Source organism: Hypomesus nipponensis, chromosome 24 (genome assembly GCF_054491055.1).
Source record: "Hypomesus nipponensis isolate SF chromosome 24, ASM5449105v1, whole genome shotgun sequence".
Classification (NCBI taxonomy): domain Eukaryota; kingdom Metazoa; phylum Chordata; class Actinopteri; order Osmeriformes; family Osmeridae; genus Hypomesus; species Hypomesus nipponensis.
The window spans coordinates 5,891,828-5,903,651 of NC_140384.1; the positions used below are offsets into that span (position 1 = coordinate 5,891,828).

Here is an 11,824-nt window from a genome sequence, read left to right on the forward strand (position 1 = left end):
TCGGCGTGGGTTTACAACATGGAGGCGTGGAATCTGGATTAGGACGCAATTACGCTCTTTGCAATCCCAGTTGTAGTTCTATCGAGACAGTATTGGTTTCAGGGAGCAAGATAGGTGAGGCGGAGAAGCCACCGTTGAGGTTTCATCATGGGACTCGGACTAAAAGCCATTGTGGGGGAAAGTAAGGATTGTCATTTTGATTTATACTTTACAACACTTCGGCCATACAGTAGGCCTATACATTGAATCATTTATTTTGGGCTGAGACAGACTAGCATTATAGTGTGTGTGTTGTATTTTCCGTTTCCTGGAGCCTATCACTTTACTGGACATGTCCCTTGAACACGTTTTTGTTTTGTTTTACAAAAATATTAATCATTAGAGTGACATTTTGTTTTCCTGTAATTAATGAAAGACAGGATAATGTAACCCAAATTTGCTGCAGACGCACTGACGCACGATCCATTTTCCTGGATTTTTACAACAGATAATGAACTTTTGAGACTGTTTTTTTAAAGTTGGCCTCTACTTTGGGTGATTTAGTATTCTATTTTAATAATGTAACGAATACAAGCTCTCGACAAAAGCGAGTCCTTGTTTCGTATAAATCTACACTCGCTAATCTTAGTCTCAGCGGATTAGGTGCTTCAATTGTTATCCTTCTTCTGAGTGAGCGCAGCATATAGAAAATACAAATGTAAAACCCCTATCCGTCTTAAACAGTAGTCTAATATTTGCGTGAACAGTACAGTTTTTACTTCTTTGATATTGCGCTGTCACGCAATCATGAGACGGGCCAATGCGCCAACGATGCGCCATTACGCACGTAGTACTGTGCTTCATGAATGACATCTGAAAACCCACCAAATAGGCCCACCTTCATTTAAAGTCCCCAAAATAGTTGAAAGCCTATATTGGACACTGCCCCAAAAGAGATGGACAAAATCTACAGCATCCATCCACAGTATATTTGCATCAAACAAACAGGGAATACCAGAATGTCATGTTTCCCTCCCAGTGGTGAGGGTCTGACACCACATGCATGGAAGACAAACTGTATGAAAGGAAAGACGTGGAGATGATGTTGAGGCCGTCAATACCAGGGAGGAGGATCAGTCTAGTCTGCTTCCCCCAGCCCTCTAGCCGTCCTTGTGGGTAAACTGACAGGGAGTTGAGTGAGTGTTGTTGGTGGATGACCTCCGTCTGCACATGAACCACATGACATGGTGCTGGGGGACATACAGTTGGCTGTTGCTGTTCTGTCTTTGTGTTTTCACTTGTCCGTATATGTTGTGGTTAACTGTAGATAGGAGCTATGAGTTTGGACACTGACCCACTCTGATGAGATTTGAGATCTTTATTGATTTTCTAGAAATGGCACCAACTACCTGGTAAATTTATCTTTCCCGTTATATAAATAAACTAAGTCATGTTTTTGACACACCACCTCAATGCCAATGTATTGCAGTCAATTATTGCTTTCGATTTGATCATGAGTCTGAGATATTTCGAGTGATGTGCCAGTGTGTTTACCTCCAGAGATTAACGGTCAAACAGAAGTCCATGATGATTTATTTCCCCTTTCCAAGCTGCTTGGGAGGGTTTGTTCCGGAATCTGCCCTGTGCATCATGTTCCAAAATCTGCCTTGTGCATCGAAGCATCTCCTCTTAATCCTGTTGAGTAACAGGAACAGGGCCCATTCGCTGATAGACTGGTTTCCATGACAGCCGCTACCTTAACAACAATGTTGGAGTGACCAGGTGTTTCTGCCTTGGGTCGCCTCTCTCTCCAATTTCCTGGTTGTTCTTCTGACGTCTCACGCTGTTTGCCCAGGGGGAAATCTTTCATAACGTGTATTAAACCTGTGTACAGGTGTGTTAGCCAGAATCTTCAAGACAACTACATGCAGCGCTTTCCATTTCTCTGTGGTGCTACTGCATGTCAGTCAATGAAAATGTAAAAGTCACCAGTTATGTTTTCACACTTGAGAAGCATGAATGGTACCTTTGGGTGAAGGGTATTCATTTGGTGAGTGCCTTTGGAGAATTTTTGGGATGTTGGCTATAACAATGTTTGTGTGTGTGTGTGTGTGTGTGTGTGTGTGTGTGAGAGTCAACACGCTCTCCTGTGACATCATGTCCGGTGACACAGAAAGAGCCCAGAAATAGCGGGACCTGTGCCATAAGAGGATTGGGAAGAGATTAGGGCCTGTGATTGCTGTGTCTCTTTCCCTGCAACACAACCAGGCCATTTTTTTGACCATATATTTAGAGCTCATCCCTCCCTCCCTTCGACAACACAGGCACCCCAGGGAAAAACATTGTGAGCGTACAGAATATCACAGAATCAGAATCAGAAGGGATTTTATTCGCCATGAATGTTTGCACAAACAAGGAATTTACTTTGGCAGGGAAAATTAAATATGTGGACTAACTATACAAAAGGAGCAAAGTCTAGCTAATACTAAGGGGGTCTAGCTAATACTAAGGGGAATACAAAAATAAAATATAAGTAGCCATAATTTACAATCTAACCTAAAAAATCACTGAACCACACCAGGATTTCAGGAAACATTACAACCTTTAGACGTGCAAACATAATAACGTTTGCTCCTTTTTACAGACCCAACAACCTATATGAGGTACTTAAGTCATTCTGTCACAATCTGTCATTTCTCCCTGAGATACCAGAAGCGGATGTGTGAAATACAGGGCCAAAAGCCGTCGAACCAGCTCATTGATATCTCACACTTGTTTAGTACTAGCATTTGACCCTGGTGAGAAAGAGGCTCCCCTTTGCTTGCCCCAGATGGCCCCTCGCAGACAGACACATCGTCATGGACATGCTTGGAACAGCAGGCCTAACGAGCCATGAGACAGGACCTCGTCACGCCCCTCACCGGAGCGTGTTCGTGCCAACTGTGCCTGGGTCGTTTCTGCCTGTCTGTCTTGTGTCCTGAGCTGGAGGGATGTCGCCGAATTAGCTACGTCAAACGCAGTTACTTTTGTTGTTGACGTCGACCAAACGTATTTCTTTTTCACAGAGATTATGAATGACGTCATCAAGAAGGCAAGGGAGAAAGGAAAATGGAAGGTACGGGCTGGATGTGCGTTCGTTCTTGTTCTGTTATGTGTGTGTGTGTGTGTTGCTCAACCCTTTTTGTGTTGCCGTCCCTTCCCCCTCCTCGGCGTCTCAGGTGCTGGTCGTGGACAAGCTGAGCATGAGGATGATCTCCTCATGCTGCAAGATGACAGACATCATGTCGGAAGGCATCACCAGTGAGTTTCTCCCCGACACAAGCACACACACACAGACACTGTGCTGACAAGGACACCGGTTCCCCAGTCCCCAAGACGACTGACTGTTTCTGACCGACTGTCTCTGACAGACTGTGTCTCACTGACTGCGTCTGTCCTCCACAGTTGTAGAAGACATCACCAAGAAACGCGAACCCCTTCCAAGCATGGAGGCCATCTACCTAATAACGCCCTCTGACGAGGTACACGCGTGTGTCTGATCGTGTTTTCAAACTGCTCTGTGTGCGGCACGGCAACCTCTATCACTCCCCATCTCCGTTGTGAGTCTTCACGTCCTTTTCGGTGCCGTCTCCTGATCCCGTGTGTTCAGCAGCCGTTTCCCGCTCTCTCTGTCCCTGTGTGTAGTCTGTGGAGGCGCTCATAGACGACTTCAGAGACCCGTCTTCGCCTAGATACAGAGCATCCCACGTTTTCTTCACCGACAGTGAGTTGAAACGCTCCTCTCGTCCGTCCCTGTAGCTTCTACACCGTTTCAGTGCAACGGAGACTAAACGGTTTCCTTCCACTGTTCTTTTCTTCCCCCAACAGCGATCCCAGACACACTGTTCAACCTGCTCACAAAGTCCCGCGCCTCCAAATCCATGAAGGCCTTGACTGAGATCCATGTCGCCTTTCTGCCCTACGAGTCCCAGGTGAGGGATTGTGTGTGTGTGTTTATGCGGGGGGGGGGGGGGCTGACCAGGATGAAGCCCCCTCCCCAGGCCTGAGACTGAGAGGGAGGGATGAGGGGAGACTGGGTGTGGGTGAGGTGGGCTGACAGAGCAGTGGTTGTCTTGTCTCTTAATGATGGAATGTTCCAGAAAGGCTTTAGGCCAGTCATGGCTTTTCTGCCTCCAATCCATCGGCTGTTGTCCTCCAGATTTAATCCTGGAAGGGGTGGGGGTGGGGATGCCAAACCCCGCCTCTAATCCCTTGCCTCATTGGCTGGCTCAGAGGTGCTGCTGTCCAGCAGCCAATGAGATAGAGGGGAAAAGTGATATGTGACCGGGGGGAGGAATTGTTTGCACACCAGAGGGATTGTGGTCATGTGACCCTCAACAGATGGACCCGTGTGGAGGTACTGGTGCGTAGGACTGGAGGCAGAGGGGGCTGGAGGCAGAGGGGGCTGGAGGCAGAGGGGGCTGGAGGCAGAGGGGGCTGGAGGCAGAGACTGAGGGAAGAGGGGACTGGAGGCAAAAGAGGCTGAGGGAAGAAGGGGCTGGAGACAGAAGAGGCTGAGGGAACAGGGGGCTGGAGGCAGAAGAGGCTGAGGGAAGAGGGGGCTGGAGGCAGGAGAGGCTGAGGGAAGAGGGGGCTGGAGGCAGACTGGTGGAGGCAGACTGGTGGAGGCAGACTAGTTTAGGCAGACTGGTGGAGGTAGACTGGTAGAGGCAGACTGGTGGAGGCAGACTGCTTGAGGCAGACTGGTAGAGGCAGACTAGTTGAGGCAGACTGGTGGAGGCAGACTGCTTGAGGCAGACTGGTGGAGGCAGACTGCTTGAGGCAGACTGGTGGAGGCAGACTGCTTGAGGCAGACTGGTAGAGGCAGACTGGTAGAGGCAGACTAGTTGAGGCAGACTGGTGGAGGCAGACTGCTTGAGGCAGACTGGTGGAGGCAGACTGGGCTCATACATCACAGAGCAACCATGGCAGAGAAATCTCCCCTGAGAGGTCTCAGGTTTTTAGTTTGTCACTTTGTAAACAATGTGGATTGATGAGGATATCTGCCAAATCGTGTGACACACACACACACAAATAAACACACAAAAAACCCCACTTATGCCACTTTCACATGCATGCCCTCACATGCCCTCCGCGAGAACAACCAACTACAGCTCACGTAACCGTCCGCCACCTGTTCCATGACCTGTCTGTCGCACAAACAGCAGAGCCTCCTGCACTGCAGTCCACATCTGTCTTCCACATGTGCTCTGTTCAGGTATTCTCCCTGGACAAAGTGGATGCCTTCCAGGACTTGTACAGCCCCTACAAGTCTGATGTGAAGAACCAGATGTTGGAGCGCTGTGCCGAGCAGATCGCCACTCTCTGTGCGACACTCAAGGAGTATCCTGGAGTACGATACAGAGGGTGAGAGAGATGGAGAGAGTGAGTGAGAGAGAGAGAGAGAGTTACAGTGTAAAGAGCCTGAAATGTGTTTTCTCACTCTGCCTCATGTATGGTACACTATGTTCTGTTCCAAAAGCCTCTTGCTGCAGAGTGTATTTTTCAAGCTAACAGCATGTCTGTCTGTCTGTACATCTGTGTGTCTGTCTGTATATGTGTGTCTGTCTGTCTGTCTGTCTGATTTAGGGACTATGCAGATTGTGCCACCCTGGCCCAGATGGTTCAGGAGAAGCTGGATGGCTACAAAGCTGATGATGCCACTATGGGAGAGGTGAGTCTGGGGTGTTGACAACACACTTCATCCAACCAACAGTATCTTAAAGATAACTTTGTTAAGGATGCTCTGGTAATCAAACAGACTTATAGAATCAGACTTTTGACTCCCCCTCCCCCCTCCCCCCCTCTCTCCCTCTCCCTCTCTCTCTCTCTCTCTCTCTCTCTCTCTCTCTCGTCCCCAGGGCCCCGACAAGTCTCGTTCCCAGATGATCATCCTGGACCGGGGCTTTGACCCAGTGTCCCCTCTCCTGCACGAGCTCACCCTCCAGGCCATGGGCTACGACCTGCTGGGCATCGAGAATGACGTCTACAGGTAACCACAGCACGGGGCCTCCATCGAGACTCGGCGGTTAGACGGCGACATCCCATGGGATTGTTTTGTGTGACACTGTGTGTCTCTCTCTCTCTGCAGTTATGAGACCAGTGGGATGGGTGAGACCAGAATGAAGGAGGTGTTGCTGGATGAGGATGACGACCTGTGGCTGTCTCTGAGGCACAAGCACATCGCCGAGGTCACCACGTGAGTGCACCGACCCGCTAGCAGCAGAGGCAGGGCTCTTACTGCTCTCACAAAACTGGCTTCTCTCTCCCTCCCTCTCCCTCTCCCCTTCCCTCCCTCTCTTAATGCTCTCTCTCTCTCTCCCTCTCGAACTCACACCCATTCAGGGCCGTGACCCGCTCCCTGAAAGACTTCTCCGCCAGCAAAAAGATGGAAAACACGGGAGAGAAGGTACAGAACACACAGCTCAAATGTCAGTCATGTGACTTCAGTCTCGGTTGTTTTGCCTATCTGTCAGTCTGTCTGTCTGTCTGTCTGTCTGTCAGCCTGTCAGCCTGTCTGTCTGCAGTCTGTCAGTCTGTCTGTCTGTCAGTCTGCAGTCTATTAGTCTGTCAGTCTGTCCATCTCATTCTCCTAACATTCTCCTGTGTGCCCTGCAGACCACGATGAAGGATCTGTCCCAGATGTTGAAGAAGATGCCTCAGTATCAGAAAGACCTCAGCAAGGTGAGACCAGTTCTGTTTCCATGTATTCACACAAACATCAGCAGATACTCAAAACCATAGGATGTTGCTGTGCTGTCAGTGGACCAGAATACTGATGCTGGACAAAGCATGCAGACAGGACTTTCTGTTGACCAGTTGTCTTCTTGTGTTGTGTACAGTTCTCCACCCATCTTCACCTGGCTGAGGACTGTATGAATCGCTACCAGGGCACAGTGGACAAGCTGTGTCGCGTAGAACAGGTCAGGCACACGAGAGGCTACAAATGCTGAAAAAAAAATGGTTCTGCACTGTGATGTTTAAGGGTGACTGACAGTAAAATCGTCTCGTGCCTCCTGGGATCTGTCTGGGCAACTCGTCTTCACGACGGTCTTAGGACCTCGCCATGGGGACGGATGCCGAGGGAGAGAAGATCAAAGATCCCATGAGGGCCATCGTCCCTGTCCTGCTGGACGCCACCGTCACCATCTCTGACAAGATCCGCATCATCCTGCTCTACATCTTCCTCAAGAACGGTGAGGAGCTCCCTTCCTGCACGGACCCCCCTACGTCAGCACTGACCCAACCGCATGGACGATCCGTGTCGACACAGCCGTGGGCACGGTGTGACGCGTGTGCTAATGTGTGTGTGTGTGTTAGGTGTGACAGAGGAGAACCTGTGTAAACTCCTTCAGCATGCCCAGATCCCTCCCGAGGACAGTGACATCATCTCCAACATGGCCCACATGGGCGTGCCCATCGTGTCCGAGGTGAGCGGCTGCTGGCTGTGGATCAGGACCAGACAACCCCCCTCCCCCCTCTCCCCTCCCCCCTCTCCCCTCTCCCCTCCCCCCTCCACTAACCCCTGAATCCACCTGCCAGCCCACATGGAACAATCCCTCCCACCTCCCCTGCTAATTCTATTGTAGATCTGTTTCGAATTCACCGTATCCCGACTGGAAAACAGCCGTCTTGTTGTGTTATGAGCCCTCTCACGGTGCAACACAGTGACGTCAGTCTTGTCGACGTGTGTGCTCCGCAGAACGCGCCGAAAAAAGTGAAGAAGCCAGACCGCAAGGAGCGCGTGAGCGAGCAGACCTATCAGCTCTCTCGATGGACCCCGTATATCAAGGACATCATGGAGGTAAAATCCAATCAGATCGTGTTAGATTAGATCAGCTCGGAAAATATGGCATCACAGATGAGGTCGGTGTGGGTGGGAAGACAGTGGCGGCTCAGGGGGGTGGAGCTCCGAATATCCTTTTGACCCCGGAGACCCCACTGGGTTCTTCTACAGGATGCCATTGAGGACAAACTGGACCAAAAGCAGTACCCCTATATCTCTCAACGACAAGTATCTTCCAAAACCAGTGCCCCATCAAGGTTAGGATCTCGGCTTTGACACACCTACACACAGACTCTCTCTTTCACACACACACTCACAGTCTCTCTCAAACACACACACACACAATGTGACGGTGTGGTCTTTCGGTCCAGTAGCAGTGCCCGCTACGGTAACTGGCACAAGAACAAGGGCCCTACGGAGATGAAGACAGGCCCTCGCGTCATCGTCTTCATCATCGGAGGCATGACCTACAGCGAGATGCGCTGCGTCTATGAGGTCACACAGGCCAATGGCAAATGGGAGGCCCTCATTGGTGAGTTGGCAGCATAGCATACTGTGATAAATGCACGATACATTATAAGAGAATCTCATCTTATTACCTCATTCTAATGGGCGAATGGATGCCAGCCTGGATGGCAGCCTGGATGCTTGCTCGGTATGCTGGGTCTGAACCATCCTGGGATCTGTATACAGCTCCATGGAGGATACGGGCTGAAATCTTATCGTTCTGTTTCCCTGCAGTGGGAGATCTGCTCTGAGCAGATTCTGCTGGGTCATGCATGGTGTTTGTCAGAGAGGGGATATGGTGTTGTGACCGGAGATGGTTTATCTTTTTTGCAGCATGGAAGACTTTCCCAGTAGTAGTAGTATCTCAACCTGAAATTAGGATTTACAGAGAATATTTCCCAAACATATTTAGATCAATTAGATTAGATCAGTGGTTCTCAACCCTGTCCTCAGGGAACCCCTGTCCTGCATGTTTTAGATGTTTCCCTGCTCCAACACACCTGATTCAAATGCACGTTCGTTAGCAGGCTTCTACAGAGCTAGATAACGAGCCTTTTATTTTAATCAGGTGTGTTGGAGCAGGGAAACATCTTAAACATGCAGGACAGGGGTCCCTGAGGACAGGGTTGAGAACCACTGGATTAGATGAATAACATTTATTTAATCGTTTTTGATATTTCCTGTTTAATGTTTCATTTAGTGCTTATATCCTGCTAATGGTCGTCAAGTAGTTGGTTATCTTCATCCTTCCCTGTACTACGGTGGCCCTGAAGTGCAACCCCCCCCCCCCCCCCCCTCCGCCTCCAATACAAAGACACGCACCTCCGAATGAAAAACGACATTACACTCACTCAAACCGCAACCACCACTTATGCAAAAGTGTAAGTTGCGTGTTTAGGGGCACTGTTTCGACAGCGCCATTGGGCTGCGCTTCAATACCGCCATCTAGTGGTTTAAATTGTGAATTACAGGTGCAGTTCTCACAGTTAACCACCAGAGAGCGATGGTATAGCGCAGCCCTATGGAACGGGTTTTTAAGGAGCACTATTTCGACAGCGCCATTGGGCTGCGCTTCAATACCGCAATCTAGTGGTTTAAAGTGTGAATTATAAGTGCAGTTCTCACAGTAACGCAGTTGAAAGAAGCAGGATTTTTCTGAAGAAAAAACTAATCGTCCACGACAGAAGTCCGAAGTGGCATAGTGACAGTTACGTGGACCAGGATAGTTTTTTGGCTATCAATGATTACGCAATTAATACTTTTGCAAGTACTTCCTACATGCTTTGATAGCCAAACTGTCCTGGTGCACGTAACTCTGTCAGGCCATTGCATTTCAATGTGGTTTTGAGTTAATGTAATGTTGTTTTCCATTTGGGGGAGCATGCCTTTATATCGGGGGGAGGTGAGCAAGTCATCCTATTTGGGGGGAATTGACTCGTATTTGGGGGGAGTGTTTTCATTTGGGGGATGCACACATATTAGCGGTGTGTTTTGCACTTCAGGGCCACCGTACTGGTCCCCTTAAACAGTACATTTAGCTTTTTACTGAGAATTGAGTTTGTAGCCTCTGTCCCTTCCTAGGTTCCACCCACTTGCTCACTCCCATGAAATACCTAAAGGAACTACAACACCCAGACTTCCTGGATCCCAACAGGGAGCCTGAGGAGCCCGAGCCAGCTGCCGCAGAATGAAAAGTCCTTCTAGAAGTAAAACGTAGATGTGGTGTTGTCTCGTCCTCTGCCGCCCCCATTGTCTCTCGCTCTGTGTGTGGGTGCGTGTGTGTGCGTGTGTGTGTGTTCGGACGTCACAGCTCCAGTGTCACTCTCACCTCTGGTCCCTCTCAGCAGCATGTCTAGTCCCCGTGAAGTGGCTCTCCTCGCTGTCTCATCTACAGTGCATCCGTGTTTCTACCGACAGGGATGGAATTGTGAACCCCCCCCCCCCCCCCCTCCACCGCCTACCATCCATCCGCCTTTCCCCCGAAACGACGCCACCTCTCGCCTCGGCCCTTTCAGGGAGGTTTTGCATGAGTTTTTCTCTCTTCTCATCCCAGACGGGGGGGTGTTTTTTCTGTCGTCCTTCCGCAGGATCAACTGGAATCCTCACCCCCACACGCCTTCTGACGATCCTCAAAGAAATGGACAAGCAGGAAGAGGAGAAGATCAGCTAAGAGCCTTTCTCCCGTTGACCCTCTGACCCCTGAACTCCCCTCGATAAACACCTCATTACTGTATTCATCTAGCTCTGCATAACATGTCATTAGATGTCAGATATATACATATATACATATTCATCTGAAGTATACAGGTAAAAATAGAATACTTCTCTCAACACACCACACTGTGTAGAATTTTTTATTTGTATAATCTGATGAAGATTTGATATTATACCATTGTGTTGATGACACATGGTTACTTGATTGGAAGAAAGATGATTTTGTTGAGTTTGTGTTGGATGATTGTTGGTACTTTGTGAGCAGTGAATGTGACGTCTTAGGATGCTGTTCCTCTTTCTCAAAAATAAGCTTTGATCAATTCTCAGATAGGAAATGATGGCAAGTAATGAGATACGATTTTGAGTGACATGTATCTCTACCAAGGGATTGGCCAATTGCTGAACTGGAGGAGTATAAAGGGACCAATTACAATTGTGGGTGGTTCAGAATGCACCCCCCTTTTAGGAAAATCCAGAATAGAATCTCTTTTATTGCAAAACAGTTTTGTTGTCAATATATATTCATTAATAAATGAAATGACCAACTGTATTTAAGCATCATATTAGCACCATGTCATCACTGGTGATTAGAAGCATCTTGTCTCTTGTGTAGTCAGTAGTTTGTAGATCTGTATGCCGTATGGTATAAATGTTTGATTTCTGGTGATTCTTCTGACTTTGGAAATGCCAAGTGAAGCCACTGTGTATGCGGTCATCTAGATGTAGACCGGATCAATAACTGAAGGGTGATTAGTCATTTGGAATGTTGCTTAATCAGTGTAGCTGTCTGTCTCTGGCTCCTCAGGTTCATTGATCTCTAACCCCTATATCGATTAGGATCGTTTTGCCCTGAGATTCCTAGTAAAAATGTTGCTCCATTTCTTGTTTCAGGTTGTTTTGAAAAGGCCTGTTGTGATGCTAATGTTGTTGTTATTGTTTGTTGTTGTCATATAGTGGTAAATATGCATAATGTTAGAGTTATTTATACACAAAATGGGATAAAAGTACTATCAGAATGTTATGCTTTGAGGTCATTGAACAGAAACATTACTCTTTCTGCAATATTCAAAGATATAAATAAAGTGGCTTCCATGTAAAGTGGACCTTTTCATGTATCTCTGACATTAGACATATTTTTATATTAACGTGTAACCAACTGATTGTTTGATTTGTTGACCCAATCAGTGTCGAAAAGCTTATATACTCACCACAGTCAAATTAGTAACAGTCCAAAAAATAAACAAGACTGCAGTTATTTTCTGTCACCAGTAGAGAGCACGGGCTCTCTGTCAGAAAAGA

General features: G+C 48.2%; 1 protein-coding gene across 1 annotated transcript; it reads left to right on the forward strand.

The window, feature by feature from the left end:
- Positions 1 to 84: 84 nt before the first annotated feature.
- stxbp1b (syntaxin binding protein 1b) lies at positions 85 to 11,560 on the forward strand. Its single transcript, XM_084690317.1, has 19 exons — positions 85 to 181; positions 3,045 to 3,094; positions 3,198 to 3,279; positions 3,424 to 3,500; positions 3,664 to 3,742; positions 3,847 to 3,950; positions 5,237 to 5,385; positions 5,608 to 5,692; positions 5,880 to 6,010; positions 6,110 to 6,217; positions 6,364 to 6,427; positions 6,637 to 6,702; positions 6,861 to 6,941; positions 7,076 to 7,214; positions 7,339 to 7,448; positions 7,721 to 7,822; positions 7,976 to 8,061; positions 8,179 to 8,336; positions 10,399 to 11,560. Exons 1-19 carry the CDS (start codon positions 148 to 150, stop codon positions 10,479 to 10,481), a joined length of 1,788 nt encoding a protein of 595 aa, XP_084546443.1. The 5' UTR covers positions 85 to 147; the 3' UTR covers positions 10,482 to 11,560.
- Positions 11,561 to 11,824: the final 264 nt, after the last annotated feature.

Excerpts from the sequence above, each read along its gene's own strand:
- stxbp1b (XM_084690317.1), top strand. The coding sequence starts at position 148 with ATGGGACTCGGACTAAAAGCCATTGTGGGGGAAA. Across the intron at positions 3,743-3,846 it reads CCACGTTTTCTTCACCGACA|CGATCCCAGACACACTGTTC; the intron begins GTGAGTTGAAAC and ends TTCCCCCAACAG. Across the intron at positions 5,386-5,607 it reads CCTGGAGTACGATACAGAGG|GGACTATGCAGATTGTGCCA; the intron begins GTGAGAGAGATG and ends TGTCTGATTTAG.